This window comes from Hyperoodon ampullatus, assembly GCF_949752795.1.
Source record: "Hyperoodon ampullatus genome assembly, chromosome: 7".
In the NCBI taxonomy this organism is placed as follows: domain Eukaryota; kingdom Metazoa; phylum Chordata; class Mammalia; order Artiodactyla; family Ziphiidae; genus Hyperoodon; species Hyperoodon ampullatus.
The window spans coordinates 27,363,468-27,387,273 of NC_136920.1; the positions used below are offsets into that span (position 1 = coordinate 27,363,468).

The 23,806-nt window shown below is 47.8% G+C and overlaps 1 protein-coding gene across 3 annotated transcripts in view; it reads left to right on the plus strand.

The window, feature by feature from the left end:
* Positions 1 to 3,735: 3,735 nt before the first annotated feature.
* ELF5 (E74 like ETS transcription factor 5) overlaps positions 3,736 to 23,806 on the plus strand; it is a 29,412-nt gene continuing 9,341 nt past the window's right edge. Inside the window, exons 1-4 of one of the 3 annotated variants that reach the window (XM_079708198.1) lie at positions 3,736 to 3,801; positions 5,805 to 5,919; positions 10,739 to 10,863; positions 21,225 to 21,458. In XM_079708198.1, the coding sequence (XP_079564324.1) occupies positions 10,743 to 10,863; positions 21,225 to 21,458 (355 nt within the window). In that variant the 5' untranslated portion in view covers positions 3,736 to 3,801; positions 5,805 to 5,919; positions 10,739 to 10,742. Of the gene's footprint in view, positions 3,802 to 5,804; positions 5,920 to 7,009; positions 7,395 to 10,738; positions 10,864 to 21,224; positions 21,459 to 23,806 lie in introns of those variants that run through there. The other 2 variants (XM_079708199.1, XM_079708197.1) reach the window with 2 other exon arrangements.

The following is a 23,806-nucleotide window of genomic DNA, read 5'->3' on the forward strand; positions in this document are numbered from 1 at the left end:
AAGAAATGTTGGCCCAGGTTAAACGGGGGTAGGATCTAGGAAAAGCGTGGAACCCATTACATCTAGTAAAAGGAATTGGGTAGGAACCTCCAGGCTTACGTCAGGTGACTTGTCTTTTAATTCACTTCCATGATACATGCACGTATATTGAGTGTCTTCTTTGTCCCAAGAACCATACCAGACACCAGGGAATCAATGAGGTACCAGAATTTCTACTCTATACTGAGAGGTAGACTATGGCAGCAACAGCCATGAGACTCAGGGATCTTGAACCAACAGAGGGGGAAGGACCCCTCTGAGGCCAGTGTGGAAGCCAGAGAAAATGGAGAGATGCCAACTTGAGCTTCTGTGTCTACACTGTGGTTTTAACACTGGGCAGCCCTGAGTTCAACCCAGGCTTGATCACTGCCCAGCTGGGTGACACCCAGCAAGCCTGGCACCTCTGGTTCTTCATTCTAAAAAGAAGGTAGTGATAGCTACTTCCCAGGATTACTGTGAAAAATAACCAAGCTACAACAGGTGAGCGATTCTAGCACAATGCTTGGCATATGGTAGATGCTCTATGTGTGATTCCCTCTTCCCTGTCCCCAGGCAGCCACCCCAGGAGCACCTAGAGACTGGTTAGCATGGTAGTTAAGAGAATGGGCTCTGGAGGCAGAAAATACTGCTCTGCCACTTACTAGCTGTGTGACCATTGGCAAGTTATTTCACCTCTCTGTGCCTCAGTTCCTTTACCTGTAAAATGGGGATAATAAGTAATACCCTCATCAGAGAGTTGTGAGAATTTAAGGCAGCGAATGCACTAAAAGATAAGAGGAGGCATATGAAATTTTTCAAGCGTTCATTTGAGCAAACATCCATTCCAATCAGGCATCGCCAAACTGGAAGTGGTTAGGTGTTTAAGAGCACTCCACCAACAAGAGCCAGGGGGATGGTTTTTATAGTACAGACATGGAAGCAAAGCAAGGAAATTATTTGATTGGCTATAGCTTAAGCAGTTGCTTTATTTGGGAAATCCCAATCTGCTGCCTGTGTTTGGTTGTTTTTAATTTCATTTTTTCGGATATGAGCACATTTACAATCAACTCTGGCTTAGGTTTCCGTTTGCTTGCTTGGGTTACCCAGGCATTAAAGCCACCACAGTCAAACGGCCTCCTTGTTTAATTACTTTAACAAATGTCACGGCAGCCCATAGATAACAGAGCACACGCTAGGGCTCTCACCACTTCCCAGCTTTGAACTCATTTAATTCACCCAGCACCCTATAAGGGATGCATTCTTTGTCCCTCAGTTTACAGATGAGGGAACTGGGATGTAAGGGTAATAAATAAGCTTCCCAGACTTACCCAGCCAGCAAATGGAAAGCCAGGATTCAAACCTATGAAGTCTCCCTGCAGAATCCAGGCTTAGTCACTCTGTGACTCTTGTAAGCCTGATTCGTGTTACCTGTTATTGCTACGTGGTTGAGACAGCAGAAGGAGGATGGGCTGGAAAGTCTAAAATACTTCATTCCTTCTTTTGCCCCCTTCTGACATTCAAATACAGGTTTTATGAGCTTAGTGTTTGATACCATCCAAGATCTCCACTCCAATCAAATTTAGGTTCAATGTGATAGTTAGACTTCATTAGAGTCAAATTCCTCTTTTAGTTTGGTTTTATCTTAATCACCCCTTTTATCCACTAGTCCAGAAGCCAGTAATTCCCCACAAAGGCATCCAGATACACAGTATTACACATTCAGGACTGTGAGACAAACAGAGTTTGTTGTCATCACATTCATTGCCAGAACCTTTTCACTCTGATATAGTTGCACCAAGACAGCATAGAAACAAATGGAATTTCTCCTAAAGATTCTTTTCTAAAAACAATAGCAGAACAAGATGTTTTCCATGAAAACCTCTCTGCTGAGAAGAACATATGTGTGCGGATACAAACACAAGAAGACTTTCCAAAACTACTGACAAGATGAGAAACTACCCAAACGGTGAGAAACATGGTGTGTACGACCATCCGGGTCCCCTAGATGCTGAGGAGGAAGACTCAAATCACAGAATTTTAGAGCTCAATGACCACCTAATCCAGTTCTTTGCAAACTCTTTTTAAGTGCGGATTCTTTTGTTCAAGAGAAATCTTATCCTGAAGATTTGTATAAAAGCTGAGATGCTCTTACTGAATCAGGGAGGAACAGCCCAGAACCTAACCCACTCTGCTTTCATCCTCTCACCCCCAGCAGCTCTTATGAGGGCTCCAGGGAACCCCTGAGGTTCCTCAGACCACAGTTTGAAAATCACTATTCTAACCCAACCTCTTCCTTTTACCATCAGGGGAAATGAAGTCCAGAGAAGCTACCTGACCTGCCTGAGGTTACACAGCAAGTCAGCAGCCTAGGCAATCCCCTTATCTTCCTTCAACACTTTTTCCATGATGACACCTGAGTCCTCTAATGAACTACCTTTTGTTTCTCCAGACTGTATGTGTGTTTGTATTTGTATGTTTGCACCTGTCCCCAGTGTTCCCAAGAAAACCTAACAAACCAGTCCCTGCTTTCACTCTAAAGCTTGGAGTCTGCAATTTGGACATAAGATCTTGGCTGCCCAGGAGAGCTGGAAGCACAGGGCAGAAAGGCAGAGGGTTGTCAGTGCTGTCCTGCAGGCAACCAGGAGACACTCTATTTTCAGCCTAAGTTGGGTTGAGTTTCTGCTCTTACAGGGAAGCAGGTAGTTCTCAGCAAGACGCCTGAGAGCTGACATCCAAGTCAGACCCCAACCTAGAAGCTGTGGACACCTGACTGAACCGCTAAACCTCTTCGTTTCTCCATCCGTAAGGGGGAGAGGAAGGGAGAAAGCCACCACATGGTGTGTTACGTCCAAAGAGGTTAGAAGTTGAATAGTTAATGTGTCCGATGGCCGGTTATGCTTTGTGTGAAAAAGTAGAAGCAAGGTCCAACGTTGGTTCTACAAGCTGGCTGTTTCCTTCATCTGCTCGGAAGGCATGAGGTCGGAGGAAGTGGTGGAGAGGGGCTTTCTGATTAACGTGCTCCGTCAAAGAAAACGCTATGATCACAGCGAAACAAAGGGCTCATTCAGTACTTCACTTGCAGGACCTCATATGACCCCCAGCGCACCCAGTGGGTAGGTCCTGTTATTTGCATTAGAGCTAGTTACCTTATTAACTAGCTAGTTGAGTGGTTCAAGGTGACACGACTAGAAAATGATGCACCTAGAATTTAAATTCAGGGTCCTCTAGCTGCAAAGTCTGTGTTCTTAACCACTGCTCCATCCTACCCTTCCACCTTGCCAAGCTGCGTGGGTGCGGGGCGGGGGGAGGATGACGGGATATCCAAATTTGCAGGGCTTTGTCAGCCCAGGAGGGGGGCAGCAGACATGGGCACCACAGCTAGATTCCCAGAGTTTCCCCTCCAGCTTGCCCTAAAGAGAGTTCCTAGCAAACGCAGGATCCCAGAAAGCTCCCAGAGGCAAGAATTCTCAACTTGTTTACTGATTCCCCCAGGTTGCAGGGGGAGGGGGCGGGGTGTGTGTGAGCTGGGCACAAAGGCAGGATAAAGGTAAACTTTCTGCGTGTGAGAACCATTCCCCCCTCCAAGGAGCCGTGTCACACTGTATGTCACCGTCATCAAAGGGGCTGTGCATAAACCTGAAAAACCAAACGGACCTGTCTGTAGGTGTTACTTATATCACAAGGCTACAGGTGCCTTTATTTCCACTGTACGCCGGTGCTGGGAGCGCCTGCCTTCTCTTGCCTTGAAAACCTCCTCTTTGGACCCAGCACCGCTGTCCTCAAGTAAGCACCTTTTCTTTGCTCTTTTGGATGAATTGTAAGGGGTGTCAGGGCTTAGAGGCTCCGGCTGGGGCCTGGGTCTGTGGGTCTGTCCCCAGCTCCAGACTGCCCTCCCTCCTGCCATGTCCACCAGTCACAGTGCCTCCCGGGAGCTGTTTGAGTGGGATTTAACTGCTTGCCTGAGAGAGAGATTTTTGCATCCTCAGGCTGTGTAGCCAGCCACGCACCACCGCCGTGGTAGCCCCCACTGCCTCTGGATCACTTGATTAAACCAAGGGGAACTAACTAAGAGAGAATGCATACAGGCGCTCTATTCTCTACCCTTCCTAAAGCTAACCTTAGGAAGGGAAGCTGGATTTTACACCAAAAAATATTCAGCTTCAAGGAAAGCCCACCTCCTCCTGCCTAAACACCTCCTTTTCCCATCGGCCTGCTCATGGACCCCCCCTTGAAACAGAGAAGATAGCTGCCTTATTACAGAATAGGGCGTTTTTCAGGAGATTGTCTTACATAATAGCTTAAAGGAAACCTGTTCTGCCCTCTCACACCACCTCCATATAGGATGCTTCCAGAAAAGCAATGGTTAGGGTTTTTCCACTGTATTTATTCTCAGACCTCTGCAAAGACTCTGCAGTATGTGGTGTTCTTGTGCATTCGCCCCCTGCTGGCAGCCACCAGTAGCACATGCTCCCTTCTCCAGCTGGAGCTGGGGACCCACGTTCATTTGGAAGTGCTAAGAATTTTACAAACTGGAAAGGTTATCAGAGATCACTAGGGACAACCTCTTCGCTTTACAGATGAGGAAACTGAGGCCTAGAAAGGTAAAGTGATTTAGGGAGACAGCTTCATGTTTTAGTCTAAAGACGCGGGGAGAGGGGTTGTTTGCCCCTCTGAGTGAAAGCTTAAATCTTTTGTCCCCATGTTCTCTGTGAGAATGTTTTTCATGATTCAAGGTGCTGTTGACAAGAGTTTTCACAGATTGGTTTTCTTCTTTTCAAAGAAGTCACCTGAGTAGCAACCTTTTAGATATATTGACAATGATTGATTTTCTTTCCCCCCTGCTGGGACAGGAATGGACATACGTATTATGCCTACTCATCTACATATATTATCTAATTTGGTTAAATCCTTGGGATATCCTGAGAATTGTCTTTAAAATCCCTGTTTTAGAGATGAGGCATTTTAAAGATGAGGTCAGAGAGGGTCATGGATTTTTACATAACACACTTTGTATGAAACAAAAATAAAGAATAAAAAATACAATTTCGGCAGGCTGAGTAGTAAGAAATGTGTCCCACATCCCTTGCCTTGTGGGTGGCAGAGGTGGGATTTAAACCCCAGTGGATTTAATCCAAACCAAAGCTGATAAGCTTTGTACTGGAGCCCACAGTAAACTATACGGCATACCTCCTATGAGTCTTTGCTGAATCTTTAGGAAAACAACGAAAAACAAACTAACTAGCAAATTCCCTACACAAGCCAAAGTAAGATGAGGAATCACTTGGCAAGATGTCAGCAAGGCAGTTCTCACAGCTGCTCTGGTTTCTCCCAGAACAAACACTCAAGCAGCCAACCCACAATCCTTTAGTTGCAAGTATTGAAATAGTCCAGTGGGTTTTCCTCCATGTGTCCCTTCTTAGGGAGGTCCAAAAGGTGGGAAGTGGACCCTGCCTTGTCCGCAGGGCTTGGGACCTGATGGACATTGGGATATCGCTGAGGCTTTAGAGGACAAAAAGCTTTATTTTTCCCAGTGAGATTGCCCAGGTGGTGGGATCAGGGAAGGCCCTCCCTGGCCCCCTTCTCCATGGTTTACACCCTCACAGCCTTGTTCTGCCCAGGGATGTATTAGCGCATAAACAGCCAATGTGTAGGTGCTTCACTGGGTGGATTTTTGGTCACATGCCTGAAGCGAAGTTGATGATCTCTGCCAGGGTCAGGAAGGAATTTTCCTCCTCTGGCTAACTGGCCAAGGCTGGGTGGTTTTCTGCTTCTGCTCTCTCTGGAAGGCTGAGCAGAGGTGCCATGGACACCACACCTGTGACTGCTGCCTCTGACTCGTGTGAGGGCAGGAAGCCCACAGCCCTGTCTCTCTGACTGTGTGGACCCTCCCCGTGCACCTTGGTGAGTGAGCCAACTCTCAGAAGGGATAGGAAGCCTCTGCAGGCACTGGGGACCTGAGCGTCCATGCCATTCCCAAAGGTGCAGCCTCCCCCTGTGTGGAATGTGCGTGACCCTTTCCTACTTATTAGGCAGCTAGAATGTGGACTACACTTTGGGGAAACTAACTCCAACTGCCGTAGATCTGTGGACGGGCAGTGAGTGAGGGTCCAGAGTACTTATGGCACCTGGCTAGCCCAGGCAAAGAATGTCCAGAGTCCACAGTGGGCATAGGAGGAAAGGGAGAAGAGAAAATCGGGGGACTTTTTAGAGCTAAAAGTTTCATCTCTGTAGTGATTGAATTGTACTCCAGTTTGGTGGACTTACTTGACTGCACCATCCAACTATACCACCGTATATATGAATGTGCATATGCGTGCACATGTGTGGATATGTCGGCCCACTCCAGTGGGTCCCTGCAGAAAGTCACACAGCTGGGGCATGTCTTGGAGTCCACCTCATCGGTGTGTCCATTTAGCAGATGAAGAACTAAGACTCGGAGAGGAGCAAGAGGCAGAATCATGACTCCCAGCCCAGTGTTCTTTCTATGATGACAAACCAGCCAGCCCCTCAAAAAACAAATATGTGTGGTTAGAACAGCAGGCCTAGGACCCTCCCTAGACATCCCTTCTTGTCCTGCTGCTGATTCTAGTTCTAACCCAGTGCTTCTCAACCTTTTTTTTCATTATTACCCCCTCTAGGGAGTCTTTTTAGATCATTGTTTCTTAATCGTACCCCTTCCATGAAATGTTAATATCACAGATTTACTGTTTATCATTTACGTACTATGGCCTTTTGGAGAGTCATAAAGGATTATAATGGCTAAGATTTTTCTGACCCTCAAGAACCAATTTTTTCCCTCTGGGGTCACTGTCCCCCCCACTGGGAATACATATTCTAACTTCAGGCCTGGGCTTACAAATCACTGGGCATCAGCGTCTTCACTGAGAAGAGGGTCCTCAAATAGCTGTTCTCTCCCACCACCCTGTTCCACCTACATTAAAGAAATCTTAAGGGCTAAAATGTTCAATTATTAAAAGGACCACAGAGAGCCTAAGAAGCTGGGCTGCTGAATACAAAGCAGCCATTATTCCCGAACTTTCACACCTACAGCCCACTGGCTAAGTGGCCAAGGTCTCTTGTGGAGAATCCGGAGTTAATAACACCCCGTCCTCCCACTGCAATAGCAAAAAAAAAAAAAAAAGTTGCTGCCTTTTATAAAACACATCTTTCCACAAAGCAAAAGATAATTACAGAAGAAAAATGCATGCTGTACACCTGAAGACAGCCCTTTAAGAAAACTTGATGGATATAATTTGCCATAGAAGAACCACCAAAGGGAATCAGATACAGACGGTGCTGTGTAGAGCCCTGGAGAGATTACAGAGCAAGCGAGTGGGCTGGTGCTAAAAGAAGAAAAAAAGAAGTCTTTAAAGGAGGTAAATATCATACTGGTCAAAAGTATTCCTAATTTTTATACGATCAAATTCAATTTACCGGGCTTCCCTGGTGGCGCAGTGGTTGAGAGTCCGCCTGCCGATGCAGGGGACACGGGTTCGTGCCCCAGTCTGGGAAGATCCCACATGCCGCGGAGCGGCTGGGCCCGTGAGCCATGGCCGCTGAGCCTGCGCGTCTGGAGCCTGTGCTCCACAAAGGGAGAGGCCACAGCAGTGAGAGGCCTGTGTACTGCAAAAAAAAAAAAAAAAATTCAGTTTACCAAATGACTTTTGAGAGCTTTGCTAGGCAGAGATGAGGAAGAGTGCACTCCTACTGTCACATTATGTATCTGGAGGATTCCTAATTGACACCGAAGACCTGGGAACTGTTTTCTATTTTCCTCCACGTGGAGGCCACCTCTCCTTTCTCCAAGCCCAGCCGTGAAGGTCATGTCAAAGGTCTGCCATCCTCTTCCTCCGTTTCCTGAGCCTCCGGCCCAGAGGGGCAGGGTGCATTTTTACCTTGAGCCCTCACTTAGGAGAACTTTTCTGGGGTCATGTCCAGAAAGCAGAAGGGGCTTTGGGCTCCAGGGGCCCTTCCCTCCTTCATAATCTCCCACCCCCATCCCTCTTCATCCAGCCACCTGCTCTGGATATAAAACCAATCAATCCGTGGGAAAATCAGAGTCCAAACCCAGGCAGCCTTGACTTCTGTTTGATATGGCTCGCAGCGGGAGATCTAAGAATGTGATAATCTGTTGGGCACGTTAACCCTCTCTGGGCACCAGGAAGGAGGCTTCCTAGTGCCGTCTGGTGAACCTCTGATGATGCCCAGAGAGGGGGCCTACATGTGAGAATTTGAACTCAGTTATTTATCTACGTCTGGAGCACAGTTCTCAGGTACATCTGATAGTGATGATGATAGATAGATAGATTTGCAAACATCCCCAAAGAATTGATCTTTGGTTCTGGAACCACACAATCCCTGCCCCTCTCGGTACTGAGGTCCTATTTGACGTGTAAGTGAACCTGGGATGCATCTGTGAACAGATGAGGCTGTGAGTGTGTTTAGAAAGAGAAGCAGATGGGTTGAAAAAAACTTAAGAATTCTGTATACCATAGTGCTGTGTGACTTTGACAAAGTTACACAAATTTCCTGGGCCTTAACTTTCTCAGCTGTAAAATGGGTGCGGGGAAAGATTAGACCAACTCAGTACTTTCCAACATGCGGTACTCCGACCACTCATTATACGTGAGATAAATCTGGTCAGGGGTAGGCAAACTTTTTCTTAAAGCACTAGATAGTAAATATTTTAGGATTTGCAGGCCTAAAGGCAAAAATCAAGTACATTATGTGTGTACTTATATAACCATTTAATATGTAACCATTTAAAAATGTAAAATCATTTTTAGCTGTGGGCCATTCAAAAATAGGTAGTGGGCTAGATTGTGCCTGTAGGCTGTAGTTTGTGAACCTCTGATCTAGGCGGTGCACGGATGACTAATTTTTATTTCAATGCTTATGTCTTTATTTTTATATATGTTAAACGAATACCAACTTTCCATTTATAGTGGTGATGTAAAGTTTTCCTTTTAAATAAATGTGGTTATGTTAAAATAAAGAGGGAAGTGATTTTTTTAATATATTAAGGAAGTTATCATGGTGGCAGGCGAATGACTAAAGTCTGGGAAACACTGGACAAGATGATTAATAAGCTCCTGACCATCTAAAATTCCATGCACTTAACCTGGAATCTAGTCTTTGCTTTGACACTGCCCAGCTGTGTGATTTTTGAGCAGCTGTGTCCCCTTTGCAGAAGGGAGTAGAACCATGCTATCTCATCAATATTATTGCGATAATCATAATAGAAGTTGGGTGAACAGATTTTTCTAATTCACCAAACATGAATTCACTTTTTTCTGAATTGTGGGAATATGGGAAACAGCAAAAGGAAACTTGAAAGATGAGACTGGTGGGGCAAGAATGCTTATGAGTAGAAGCCCCAGCCCATTTTTTTCTATCCCCTTTCCAGCCTCGACCAGTCATCTTCTCCTAGAGCTTTCCACTCGCCAGCATGTGCAGCAATTAGGTTCATGACTTCTTAAACAGAGCCACCTGCGTTGTCACCCAAACTCCAGCACCTGCCACCTGGGTGCTCTGCGGCGTGTTACCTGGAATCTCAGAGCACCCATCCCTCATCTATAAAAACAGAACCCACACCAGAAACTGTCTCAGAGTGGTTGCCCTGGGGACACCATGAATAATGAATGTAAACTGCTCAGCCCAGAGCCCTCAGTGAAGCAAGTGTGTTACAGTTATCACAGGTCTTCACTCTCTTATCCAAAACCCTGAGGCAAGATGTGCTGCAGAATTCAGAATTCTTCAGGTATTAAGAAGGTGACACAGGGTATATACTACAGAGCACAGAATACCCCTCTCAAGGTATTGGCTGCTAGGACTGCTTAAATGCATTAATATTTCTGCAGTGTATCATATGAATATTCATCAAGTAGAACAAATAAAACTATAGCTATAGGTATAAAACTACAGAGCATATCTATAGTTGTATATGTTTAATAAATGTATAGTATTTAGTTTATATACATATATAGAAGTATAGATATAATATATATTATAATTATATATAAAAAATTTATAACGTCAATTCAGGACTGTTTTTGCTGGGAAATAAGTCGGAACCACACACACACACACACACACACAAATATACTTTCAGTTTCAGAGCTTTTTGATTTCAGAATTGTGGATTAGTGTTTGTGGGCATATTCATTTATAATAATTCTTGCCCCGTTTTCAGAAGTATATATATATATTTTTGGCCACGCACCATGCAGCATGCGGATCTTAGTTCCCCAACCAGGGATCAAACCCCCACCCCCTGCAGTGGAAGTGTGGAGTCTTAACCACTGGACTGCCAGGGAAGTCCCAGAAGTATATTTTTAGACATTATAATCCAGAGTTCAGGGCTCAGGTGTGAGAGAATAGGAAAAGTAAAGAAAGAACATTATTATATAATAAAAGCCTTCATCCTCAAATCCCAGCTTTGCCACTTACTGGCCATGTTACCTGGACAATTGTCTCAACCCCTCTGCCTCAGTTTTCTCATCTATAAAATGGGGATATACACACAAACCTCACAGGATGTGGCAAGGATTAAAAAGTGTCACCGTGGAAAGCACTTAGAGGGGTGCCTGGCTCCTGGGAGACTGCATGTTTGTAAGCGTTTGCCGTCATTATTAAAAACCAAGTGTCGCCCTGCTGGGGGCTCCTACAACATGGCTTTCTTCCTTCATCCGCCTCCTCACAGCCTCTCCTGCCATTACAGGGTGATGTTGGACTCAGTGACACACAGCACCTTCCTGCCCAGCGCGTCCTTCTGCGACCCCCTGATGTCGTGGACTGACCTGTTCAGCAATGAAGAGTATTATCCTGCCTTTGAGCATCAGACAGGTGTGTATGTCTGGAGAAGCTCGTCTGAGCTGGGACAGACTGGGGCAGGAGGTGGTGCTGGCCTCAGGCGGGTGACAGTGCCATGCTGGGGGCCTGAAAACGCCAGCTCTCACCAGTGTTAAGGGCAGAGGGTCACAGGAGACCCAGGCAGGAGGAAGGGCCGCTTCTGCAGAGAGAAAAGCACTGGAATCCTCGTCCCAACCTTTTCCCAGCTCTGTGGGCTTGGGGAACTCCACTAACCTCTCTGAGCCTTATTTTGCTCATGGGTAAAAGGGAGATGATAACACCAATCTCTTGGAGTTATTATATTTAAACAATGTAATAGAAAGAAACCCTTAGCCCGAAGCCTAGTGCACTGTAATTGTTTGATCATTGTGGCTTTAGCCAACATTTGCTAACTACTAGCTATGCCCCAGACCCTGTACCAAATACCTGTCTCTTCCTTATAGAAGCCCTAGGAGAAATTACTAATTATTATTCCCATTTTATAGATGAAGAAACTGAGACACAGAGAAGTTACATGACCTGCCCAAGGTCTCACAGTTAGTTAAGTTTCATGCAAGTTGACTTGAGCGTCTGCACTCTTAACTATCTTACATGGTCATCTTATAAATGATGTAACGCTGTGGTTATTGGTATTAATATTATAGATAGTCTCTGAGCTTCTATTTCCTTATCCCTAAAGCCAGGATGATGAGAATTACTGTGAGGATTAAGGGAGCCAAACTGTAAAATATATAGCCTGACACCAAGCAAGTGCTCAGTAAACAGAAGTCCCCTTGCTGTCCCCCAGGCTGCCCTCCCCACACTTCCTCCTCTCCCAGCCCAGTTTTCTCCTCCTAAAAGGAAGCACGGGGCCTTGTGCAAGCCCCATGCCAAAGGGAGGCCAGCTGAGCTTTGCCCCAGAAACCTTCTGTGGGCCTCTGTCCCCAGGTGCTTGGGTGACTACACATCACAGCAAGCCTGGCTGACTGCTAGCACAGCAGGTGCACGCCCCACGGAAGGTGATGCAAGCACCGATCGAGCCCTCAGGCCTCACCACCCAGCCTTGACCCTGTGTGCTCCGGCCCAGCGGGGCCCACACTCAGGGTCAGGAGGCCAGCAGCCTCCAGAAGAGGCCAAGCCTCTGAGGACACTGTGAAATGTCCATCTCAAGGAGCCCCTGCCTCCAGGCTAGAGACCAGTGTTGCACAGACAGACCTGAGACATATAATTACAAATCGAATCCCACACCATCCCCCAACCCCACACACGACACACTTGTCCATATGACATCGCTCACTCTCACCAGGGTCCAAATAATTGCACATGGGCCTGAGTCATCCAGCCGCACATTGTAATTCTCCTTCAGGCCTAAGGAGCACCTTGTTTCCCAGAAAGACAATGAGGAATGTACTCAATCTCCCCTACACTCATTATTTGGTCAAGAGGCTAAATTTGAAGGAGGAAAACGAAGGCTTTCGAGTCCATGTCCCTTCCCCATGTGTCCCACGATGGTGGAGCCCAGCTCCTGTCCCTTCTCTCCATCCATGCATAACCCAGAGCTGCCATCCTGGAAGCCTCCTCTTCCTGCCTCGTCTACCAGGGGCCATCAGAGCAGTATGGGAGGGGGTGGCCTCAGCCGCCTACCCCATGCAATGTTCCAGGAGCTTCTGTAGTTGTCAAGAGCTCGGACTTTGGAGCCAGGTGCCCTAAATATGAAGAGCGGCTCTGCTATTTAATAACTGCAATATCTTACCCTCTCATGCCTCAGTTTTCTCATCTCTAAAGTGGAGATAGCAGTAATGCCTATCTCGCAGATTTGTGAGGGTGAAATGAGTTAGTAGGTGTGAAGTGTCTGGGACATGGCAGGCACACAGAAAGCACACACAAGTGTGTAAAAATGAAGGATGAGTTTCAGTTTGGGTTGAAGAAAAAGTTCTGGAGATGGATAGTGGTGATGTTTGCACAACAATGTGAATATACTTAATGCCACTGAACTGTGCACTTAAAAAGTACAGACCCAGCTTTCTCCTGTCTGAGGCCTCTGCATTTCCATCAGTGTAATGAGGGATTGGACCAGGTCCTTGCTAGGATCCCTTCCTGAAGCGTCTCTGATTCCTGCATCGGGCAACATCACAGAGGTAGACTTCATCCCCCACCACCCATTGGGAGACTAGAAATTCCCACCAAGATGTGAAGACAAAATATCCTCCGAGAGTGGCCCAGCTTCCTGACATTCCCCGAGGGAGGAGCCAGGCTTTGGGCTTGCCCTCTGGCCCTCTGGATTTCAGAAGGAGCTGAGTATCTCTGAGCTCATAAAGGTCAAGGGTGGGTGTGAAAATTTAGTCTCAAATGAGGACCCTGGCTCCCTGAGTCCCAGTGGTGGGAGGAATGCCCTGCAGTGCCTTCTGTCTTTCTGTCACCCCAAAAGGTGACACATGGGTCTGAGTGTCTGCAAAAACCTTCTCTGAGAGGGATGTGTCAGGGGACAGCCAGGTTCTCCTCCAGACACTGCTCTGCCATCTGTCCTAAGGTCCTTGCCCACCTCCCAGGAAATCCCAGCTTGAATTCAGGGTTGTCCCAATGGCAGCTTCCTGTTTGGGTCTGAGGTCAAGGGCTGGTGCTGGCATCCACCAGCCCCATGACCTTGGGCAGGTTTTCCCGAACATCTCTGAGATATGCTCTCCTCAGCTGAAACGGCATCCACCTCCCAGCGTTGGGAGGATTGACTGAGATTCCACATATAACGTGTTTAGCAAAGCACCTGGCACTTGGCAAGTGGTCACTGTAGCCAGGACACCTCAAGACTCCCAGCTGGTGGAAAAACAGCTTTCTCTCTGCTCGCTTCACTTTTTTTTTTTTTTTTTTTTTTTTTGTGGTATGTGGGCCTCTCACTGTTGTGGCCTCTCCCGTTGCGGAGCACAGGCTCCGGACGCACAGGCTCAGCGGCCATAGCTCACGGGCCCAGCCGCTCCGCGGCACGTGGGATCCTCCCAGACCGGGGCACGAACCCGCGTCCCCTGCATCGGCAGGCGGACTCTCAACCTCTGCGCCACCAGGGAAGCCCTCGCTTCACTTTTCATATTGAACCAAAGCAGCCCAGGTCTCCATCTCAGCCTTTCCAATTCAGAATGTTGGCAGCTTAGACACTTTGAGACCAAAGGGAGAGAAAGGGAGAAAGAAATGATGTGCCCGCTGGATAAATGATGTCTGTGAGAGTGCAGGGAGGAATACGCAACCTAGTTGGGATAGCCAGCTGTTTACTGCCTCTTAACTGGCTTTAGCAGAGGGCAGCTGAATCTGTGTCCGATGTGTGTTCAGTGCGCAGCATCTGGCCTCTCTTAGAAGCAGCACAGCCTGCTACACGGCAGGCTGGCGAGTGAGCAGTCATGGACTGCAAAATGTTCTAGAATATCATGAGCTAACCCTGGCCTTCCCTTCAGCTTTTAAAGTAAAGAATTACAGATACTGGAAAATTTTATCAAAGAGGGACGTAGGGGGGAAGTGCATAAATGTCACAAGCATGTGATATTTTGAAGAGATTATTTCTCCAATCAAGTTCCAGTAGCCAAGCATCTGACAAGCCATGGAGTATCCTGATCTCACCCCTACTTTCTGGAACTCCATCCTGACCTTCACACACCCACACACCCCTCCCCTGATTGCCAAGGTGGCCAGGCCAACACTCAGTAGGCCTTGGCTTTCGGATCTTCCTTATACTTTGCGGCAGAGGTTTCTAGGTTGAGGCAGCTCTAGGGGTTCCCAGGAGGTCCCTCGGGGACCTGCAGTGACAGCTGAGAAGGACAAGCTTTAGGTCCCCCTCTCCACCTCCCTCCCGCACTTTGATTCGGAAGATAGTACAGCATAGTGGTTACTAAGGCTTGGCTGCAGGAACTGGAATCTGCCTATATGACCTCCTCGCTCAGCCACGTACTCGTTGTGTGACCTCAAGAAGGGATTTCACCGCTCTGTGCCTTACTTTCATCATTTACTTTGTAAAATAAGCTACGTGATCTAGGACCTCACAGCATCACATTGAGGATGACATGAGAAAACTCAAGGAGTGTCGCATGGTAACTGGCACGTACGAAGTGCTCAACAAATATGTTAGCAATGGGAGGTTTTATTTGAAGACAGAACTGTTTCTTAAAAAAGAAAAAAAGGTGCAAAACCCTGATCTTGGGTATTAACAACCAGATGATCAGGAAGAGAGGCATCTGGGTCTCACAGGGGTTTTTCTTAGGCAAGACTCCTGTTCAGGGTATAGAAGTTTGAGATCAGATATGAGAGAGAGTCTAGGAACTTCTAAATCGAAACCAGATAATGAAATACAAAATCATTGGAAAGCCTAAGGTGAGCCCCGTGGCGGTAGTCACACCCCAGGACACCCCCAAGGAAAGACCTCACCATCAGCCACCTCCAGTCTCTCCCACACGCATCCAAGCCTTTGGGCAGCTGTGGCCCCAGGACGGCTCAGGGCTTGGTGCTCTCTGCCCCTTTCTAACCACACTCCCATGGCCTCGGCTCTTTGCTGATGCCCAGCCAGCCTTTCTCGTCTCTTCTCCACCCAGTTTCTTACACTGCTCCAGGCTTTTTTTTTTTTTTTTTCCATCTCATGGTCTAAATCATTCCACAGGCTTGGAATAAAAGTCAAGAAGGACTATTGGATGGGGCTAGACCAGCTCAGGAGGGAAACCTAGAAGCAATATATCATTTCAGATCTCTCCTCATAAAGTCCTTCCTTTCAGTGACAAAGCCACAATCGATGGTGCCCGGTGCTATCCAGTCCACTCACTGGCCTCTTCAGCACTGCTCCAGGCAAAAGACTTTCCCAATTCCCAATGCTAATAAATCATGCTAATCATGGTCCAGTCAGTCTAACTCAGGCCTCCTCTGACCCAAACTGTCTGCCTCGCTCTCACTGAGTTTTGGGTTGCTTTGTTCTGCTTGTTCCTCAGCTAGACTGAGGCCCCGGTGGAGATGGCCTCACTTCCCTGAGAACAAATGTCATCCCAAAATAATAACTAATTACAAGTGACATATGGAAAGCTTCCTGTCGTTCAGATAACTGGGCTAAGTTCTTTACATGCATCATTTCTCTTCCATTTCATAGCAAACTCCCTAAGAGGTAGGCACTATTATTATTCCTGTTTTATAGATGAAAGAGGCTGAGGTCCAGAGAGGTTAGGAAACTTTGTTAGGATTGCACAGCTAACAAGTTGAGGAAAAGCAATTAACGTAGTGGTATGAGTAGCCCTGATATTAACAAGTATAAATGGGTAGTATTTAAAGGGCACTTACTACCTGCCTGTCCTTTTCCAAGCACTTTCCATGTATTGATTCACTTAATCTTTTTAACAGAATTATGGGGTACATCCTAGTATTCCCATTTTGCTGAGGGAGTGAGAACAAGAAACAGATGCCCTTGGAGGGCATACAGATTCCCTTGGAGACCCTCTTAGGGTCCCTAGGAGGCAGGACCACTAAGTATGAGATCACACACCCTTTCAGCTTTTAGGGGGAATCCAAATAACAGGAGCCCTGGTTTCAAGTTCTAGAACTGTGATTTTCAAGGAGCCTTCTGGGGCTAAGGAGGGGAAGCCATATAGTACCTCCCCCTAACTCCCAGCAAAGCAGCACTGCTTTTTTCCAGAGAAGTTTCAATTTGAATAAAATACTATTCGACTAAAAAAGTTTAAAAGCCTTAGCATGCCCACTGTAAACAGTAGTCTTAAAGGAGACAACCGTCCAGAAGCTTGTGAAGTTCTCCCTCCCAAGGTCACTGCCAGGAGTGAGCCAGCCTGTGGAAGAGTTTTGACTGACCCTCAGAGTGGTTTTTAAAAATTAAATAAGTCAGCACTTAAAAATCATGAGATTTCACATAACAATCTGGGCTTGGCAACACAGGGCCCACCTTCCTGCCTGGCAACAGCCAATTGGAGCTGGGCTACCACTGTCCACTCGGCATGAACTTGCCCATTCCCACTGTCCCCATCGGGGGCCACTCTGGGCATGGACATAACCTGCTGACCCTGTGGGAATCTGAGTGTGCCAGCCAGCTCCAAAACTTAAGGCCTCCCTCCAAAGTTCACTGCATCCCAGGTTATAGCATCGGTTGTGAGCATTTCCCCCCAGAATTGCTGAAAACTCCCTTTAGCCCCTTAATTCTTCTTCCCAGTGCAGCTAGCCCTTAAACAAGTGTCCTGACCTCCTTCCGACTTCAAAGGAGCTGGCCAAGGCTGCTGTTTAATCGTGGCCTGCGGACCTTTGGATTAAGTCTACCAGGTACAGGACATCATCCGTACCCAACTGGTAAACATAGGCAGAAGGGCCTCATGGCTCAGCGTCTCCAAAAAGTCTAAATTATTTTGTGAAGAGTAGGCACATTGAGACAACACTTTACATTTCCAGGCAATACAACCTGTTAAAGATAATATGTTCTCTGGGTGTATCACCCTGTCTTTTATTTTCCCTGAGTTCATCTCTTCCGAGTAGTGAAAGGGTCTCCATGTCATTCAAACACTGTCACCATCAGTCTCTCTATCCTTCTTCTGATTTTTCAAACCTAGATTATATACGTACATAATATATATGTAATATATATAAATAAATACACGTAATATGTAAAATATATAACAACACATACACTATATAAATATTTATATAAACTATGTGCATATATTTTAATATATTTTTATATATATACACCTTGATCGGAATTGTTGAGTCAGTCTTCCAGATGTGTGTCCAGTCTGGTCCTTGTCAACCAAGAAGAGTGAGGCAAAGGTGATGCAAACTTCCCACGTCCAAAGGTGGAAGAGCTGGTGGAGGCCTAACCCCCTTACCGACCAGCCGCGTGGCCTGAGTCACGTAACCTCTCAGAACTTGAGTTTCCTCCCTGTGAAGTGAAGATAATAAGTGACAGTCCCCTGGCTGGTCATTTCACCTCCGGAACACCCACAGGGGGCCAGGCGGGCTCCCCGCCCTGCTGACTCAGGGTGAAGAAGCAGAGCTGGCCACGCCCCTGTGGGACAGCAAGCCTCCCTGAGAGGGGCAGTGAGCTGGGTCTTGAGGACCAGCAGCAATTACTTACAGGACAGGTGGGGACCGCACCCTAGGTGACCAGAGGCGCCTGTGCAAAGACCTTGAGCTGGGGGCAATGCTGCGGGAGGGCTGGGGGCGGTGGTGGGGCGGAGGGAGCAGGCCTTCCTCACCCCTGTGGGATCAGGACCGCGGAACCACACCACAGCCAAAAGGCTTCCCTCCATGCTGGCGCTTCGCCCTCCACCTGGCTGAGAACAGCGACTCTGCTCGCGCGCTTGGGAAGGACTCCGCTGGGAGCCTGCCGTGCTTGGCCCTGGCTCTGGCCTCCCCGGGGGGCGGGCCGGAGCCGCACACGAAGCCTGCTCTGCGGGGAAGCTGCCGAGGAGAGAGACCCGAGGGGACGGAGGCTGCGCCAGCGACACCTTCCCCGCGTCAGTGACACTTCTCCGAATCCCTTAGGTCCCCGCTGGCCTCCAGAAACAACATGGCCGTGGCCATCTCCCAGAGCCAAAGAAAATGACTTGGGGGTGGAAGAGAGAGGGGAGGGGCTCGGAGACTTGGCGCACGCTGTCCACGGAAAGAAATGAAGTGTTGGCAAGGGCAGCGCCCCGATAGGCATCTCCGGCGGGGCTCAGCTCGGGACCCAGGGAGGAAGAATTTCAAGGCTCATAAACATCTCTCGTGGGAATACCAGGGAAGTGGAGGCCCCGGGTTTACTCCAGCCAGAACTCGGCACGTGAAAGCACAGGCCAGAAGGGGGAAGGGCCGCCAGGTGTTCCCAGGAGACCCTGGCACCCCCAGCGGCTGATGGGGGCCCCTCCTCATCCAGCAGGTAGAGGCCACAGCATCAGCCTCCACCATCCTGGCCGGATATCAACTCTTTGACTCACACACATATAGAATTCTGATTAAAACCCTAAATTTAAACAAACCTGAGATCTGGGACCTGGGACCCTTTGCGGCAGTGCTGGCACCTGGACAAACGTGTCCTCCAACAACAAAATACCAATGAAAAACATTATGTGGGACTAAAAATAACTGCACACATGTGCAGTTGGGGCAAATGATGAACAATAAGATACAAAAAGGCCAAAATCCAACCGCCACTTCTGAGGCGCCGGAGCAAAAGCAGAGTCCTGATCGTGATGCCTGCGCTCAGCTCCACCAACGGGGTGGGCAGGCCACCTAAGCCGCCCCTCCCGCCTGACCCACCAATTCACCCCACCCTCCCCCCGTTTAAGGGACCAGGTTGACCCTCCTCGGGGATCAAGCAAGGGCATCTGTTTCTTGTTCTCACTCCCTCATGCTGCAGCACGAGTCCCAAGAAAGCCTTGCCTGAATTCCTCGTCTGGCCTCTTATCAATTTCTATTGATTAAAGAGTCCAAGGACTCGAGTCTACAGCAAACCTAGTGTTCAAGTTTAACCTCAATCCACTTCACGGTGGGAAAAGAGATTTCTGGAAGGCCTCTACGTTTTAGGGGGAAATCCGAGGAAGTAGAGCTGATGTAGACCAGGGCACATAGCAGCCTGGCCAATACACAGGGGGTGCTTAGGGGCAGAGAAGCCATCTCCCTGCCTGGGATTAGAAGCGCCACAGTTCCTTTGGGGACAGGGGCAGCCAATGCAGCATTTAAAGGAGGAATCATAACAGCCTCGCTGCTGTGCACTGTGGGGTGTAACTCGTGAGGGACACTTTCTGTCGTCCACACAGCCTGAGCCAGTCACCCCCCACCCTGCTTCTGCTCCCTGCCTTTCTCCTCAGCCCTTCTCCTTGTCTCTGGCTCTGTGTCTGCCTCCACTGTCTGATCTCTTCTCTGTGCTGACCTCTGAGGACCAGCATGATGGAACAGAAAGAGTAATGGCTTTCAAGTTCAGACTGGGGTTCACATCCCACCTCTACCCCACACTGGCTGTGGGATCTTGGGCAGGACTTCCATGACCCTCAGCCTCCTCATCTGTGACCTCCTGGGGGACAGGGACCAAACCTCCCATTCATCATGAAGTCTCAGCTCAAAATTTGTTGCTTCACAAATAGAAGGTGTTCAGTGGTAATCTTCTAGACTCTGTTCTAAGTACCCTAAATACTTTTACATGTATTAACTCATTTAATCCACAGACCAACCCTATGATGTAGGTGCTATCATTGTCCCCATCTTACTGATGAGGAAACTGAAGCTTTTTGAATGAACGAATGAATGAATGAGTACAATGGCAATGGCAGGAATTGTTTATGTCAGAGTACCTGACCGAGGACCTGGTACCTCACATCTTCCATAGCAGATCTGCCACCCTTTCGGTTTCTCCTGGCATTGGGACAGTCTGTTGAGCACCCATCTCTGCCCCTGGGTTAGGCACAGCCTCCTCTCAGCCTCCCAGACAGGATGGCACACACCTCTGCCTGGGGCGTAGGGGCCTTCACTGAAGGAGTGAAGGGAATCTGCCCTCCGGATAGAAATTCCTCAAAACAGCACCAAAAACACAAGAACAACAATACAACCAATGCTTCCACCTCCCCCTTCCCCTGGAGGAGCCTGCTCTGGTCATCCAAGGTCTGCCAGATGCTTGGGCAACATTTCAGCAGCCCAAGGCCCTCAGCACAAGATGGCCAGGGGCAGCACACAAACCTATAGCCAGTGCTGGGCAGCTTTCCATAACAGCAGAGGGAATCAGATCAGCCTCGGATGGTGCCTGGCACACCACAGGCATTTCTTTTGGTTGACCAAAAATTTTGTTGAGGTTTTTCTGTAAGATGGCGTGGAAAAACCTGAATGAACTTTTTGGCCAACCCAATAATAAGTATTGAATTGATTGATAATTTTCTATGCACCATATAGTTTATAGGCGTTAACCACAAACTCCAGAACAGCCCTGTGAATGGAGCATATTATCCCCATTTTACAGATGAGGAAACTGAGGCTTAAATATCTATGGATCTTGCCCAAGTAGAAAGCAGCAGAACCAGGATTTGAATCCAGGCCTGTCAGGCTCTAAAGGCTATGCTCTTGATGTCCTGTTGTCTGAAACCAAATACCTGAAGGGACTTTTTCTTTCTTTCTCCCCTAGTTCCCCCCTTTCAAGGCACTCCCTAGCCAGGACCAGGTCTCTCACCCCATCATTCCCTCTTCTGCCAGTAAGGCCACTCGTAGGATCCAGTCCCCTCTGGTTTTCGCTGCAGGACAGAAGGTGACCAGGACTCCAGCAGAACAACCCAGGGCTGGAGGCCCATTCAACTCATTGGACAGAGGATGAGGATGTTAGTAAAACTAGAGCCTCCTTCGAGGGACTTCTAATCCTCTCCTGGCTGTCATCCCTCACTTGTCTCTTCCTGGTGCAGCCTGTGACTCCTACTGGACGTCTGTCCACCCTGAGTACTGGACGAAGCGCCACGTCTGGGAATGGCTCCAGTTCTGCTGCGACCAGTATAAGCTGGATGCCAACTGCATCTCCTTTTGCCACTTCAACATCAGCGGCCTGCAGCTGTGCAGTATGACACAGGAGGAGTTCATCGAGGCAGCTGGTGTCTGCGGGGAGTACCTGTACTTCATCCTCCAGAACATGCGCTCGCAAGGTCAGTGCCAAGAGGGCTGGGCTTTGAGGACAGGGGCCCAGTATTGGGACCAAATGACCTCTGAGGTCCTTCCCTACCATATGACTCACATGGCGAAATTTTATTAACTGCAACTCTCTGTTAAACCAAATCCCCTGCTAACCGGACCTTTCTGTACCCAGAAGCTCTAGCATGCTAGAATCAGAGATTGGAGGTAAAACAGAGTGAGTTACAAGGAAGCAAGCTGAGTACATTTTTTTAAAAAAAGAAGAAGAAAGAAAGAAAAAGAAAAATAAAACACGTTCAAGGACCGCCCAGGAACCAGGCTGATACAACAAACTATTATGTTCATAAAGATTGTTAACCATAAAGCGTGGACAAAAAGAGACTTCTGCTTGACATTTTATTAAGCAGCAGAAGAAGATTAACTAGACCCTTTCCCTTCCCTGTTTCCAGAGGGGTCCGACTAATTGCCATTTCCTTTTATCACATTCCTAATGGTCAAGGATCGAATGGCCACAAGGTGGCCCCAGTAGCATTATTTAACACCAACATGCCCTGCAAGAGTAGAATGTTGCTGGACAGGTTTTTTAAACCCGGAAGCATTTTTTGAGAACATACAATTCTGTATCCCCATATCACAGAGAAAGGAACTGAGGTCCTGAATGGTTAAGTGACTTCTCCAAGGTCAACAGGGCTGATTCATGGAAAGTCAGTACAAAGCAAGGACTGTGAGATCAGAAAGACCTTTGCTCCAACCCTGGCTCTCACACTTTGGAGCCGCAGGGCCTCTGGCAAACGGCTTAACCTCTCTGAATCTCCACTGTCTCGCCTCTGTGGTGGGGTTATGATACACACCTCCCCGGGCTTCTTGACAGGATTCAGTGAAACATTATCTGGCACAGCAAATAAGGACGCAAATACAATGACTGGCAACTGTTTTTGTCATCATGAATATAACCAAGAGGCAGAAATTTTAAAAAATAAACACATCTCAGCTCAATTTTAAGAAAGACTTTTCTAAAAGTTAGCACCTTTTTTTAAAAAGGCAGCTTCAGGGGACTTGCCTCGTGGTCCAGTGGTTAAAACTTCGCCTTCCAATGCAGGGGGTATGGGTTCGATCCCTGGTCGGGGAGCTAGGATCCCAAGTGCCTCGCAGCCAAAAAACCGAAACATAAAACAGAGGCACTATTGTAACAAATTCAATAAAAACATTAAAAAAATGGTCCCCATCAAAAAAAACTTTAATTAATTAATTAATTAATGAAAAGGCGGCTTTAAAAGATACCTAAGGTAGGAAGCTCCCCATCACTGGAGATAACCAAGCAATCTAATAGCCCCCTGCTTGATGGCAGTGCCGTGGCAGGGATTCCTATTTGGGTGGAAACCCACAGAGTACCTTCCCGCTCTATGATTCTTTGCCCTCCCCTTGATCTCCCCCATCACGGGTGCCTGAGAGCAGGAAAGCTAAGGATGGGGGCTCTCAGGCACTGCTTGGTTTCTGCCCTGGGAGCCATAGCCCCCTGGGGTGAGGAAGGGACAAACAGACATGCTGTCCACTGTTATCCAGTCTCTGCTTGATTATCGCCAGTGACACTGACCTGCCAGGAGCAGTGACCTCCACTCAGCGGGCCTTCCCTGAAAGGAGGCAAGTCTGAGCAAATCACAGAGGCTCAGGGAGGAGCTGGGGGCTCCATTCAGAACCATCCCAAGGGAACAGCCTTGCATGAGAACCCCAGGGCCACGGAGATGAGTATTCCATCCTGAGAAAAGATTCAGCTTGGTACCGCCAGCCTCGGCAGAACGTCAAGTCAATCACGTTTGGTCTCCAGGCCCAGCAGTCCCTGTGCTGGGATCTCCCGCCTCGGGCACTTCCGTTCCTGGCAACTGTTACATCAAAAAATACCTATCCCTGGTCCCATTACCTCAAAGTCTGTGCAGAACAAATAAGCTAAAATCCAACTGTTTTTTAAGCAGGCCACAAGTTGCCTCTTCTTATTCTAAGGAATCCCTGGAGTCACAAAGCTACCTCCAATGGTGGACTTTCAGGGACTCTATGGGCCAGGGCAGTTATCCTGTTGATCAGTAAGATGATCTATTCCATCAACCTGCTCTGTCCTCAAATTCCCCCTTTAATGTTCCTCATTAAAGTGATTGAAATACATGTATTGTGACCAAAGTTTCCAGTGTCCCAATTTGCTCAGGACACGCTGCCTTCACCCATTATCCTGTCTTTCCTTCTCAAAAGTGTCCCTGTTTGGACAATAAATTGTATGTTAACTAGTTATTCCCCAGTTTAGGCCTTATATTACCCCATAGATTAGGGCTCTGGCAGAAAATGACACAGAACAAGTTATAGCAGGGAGAGG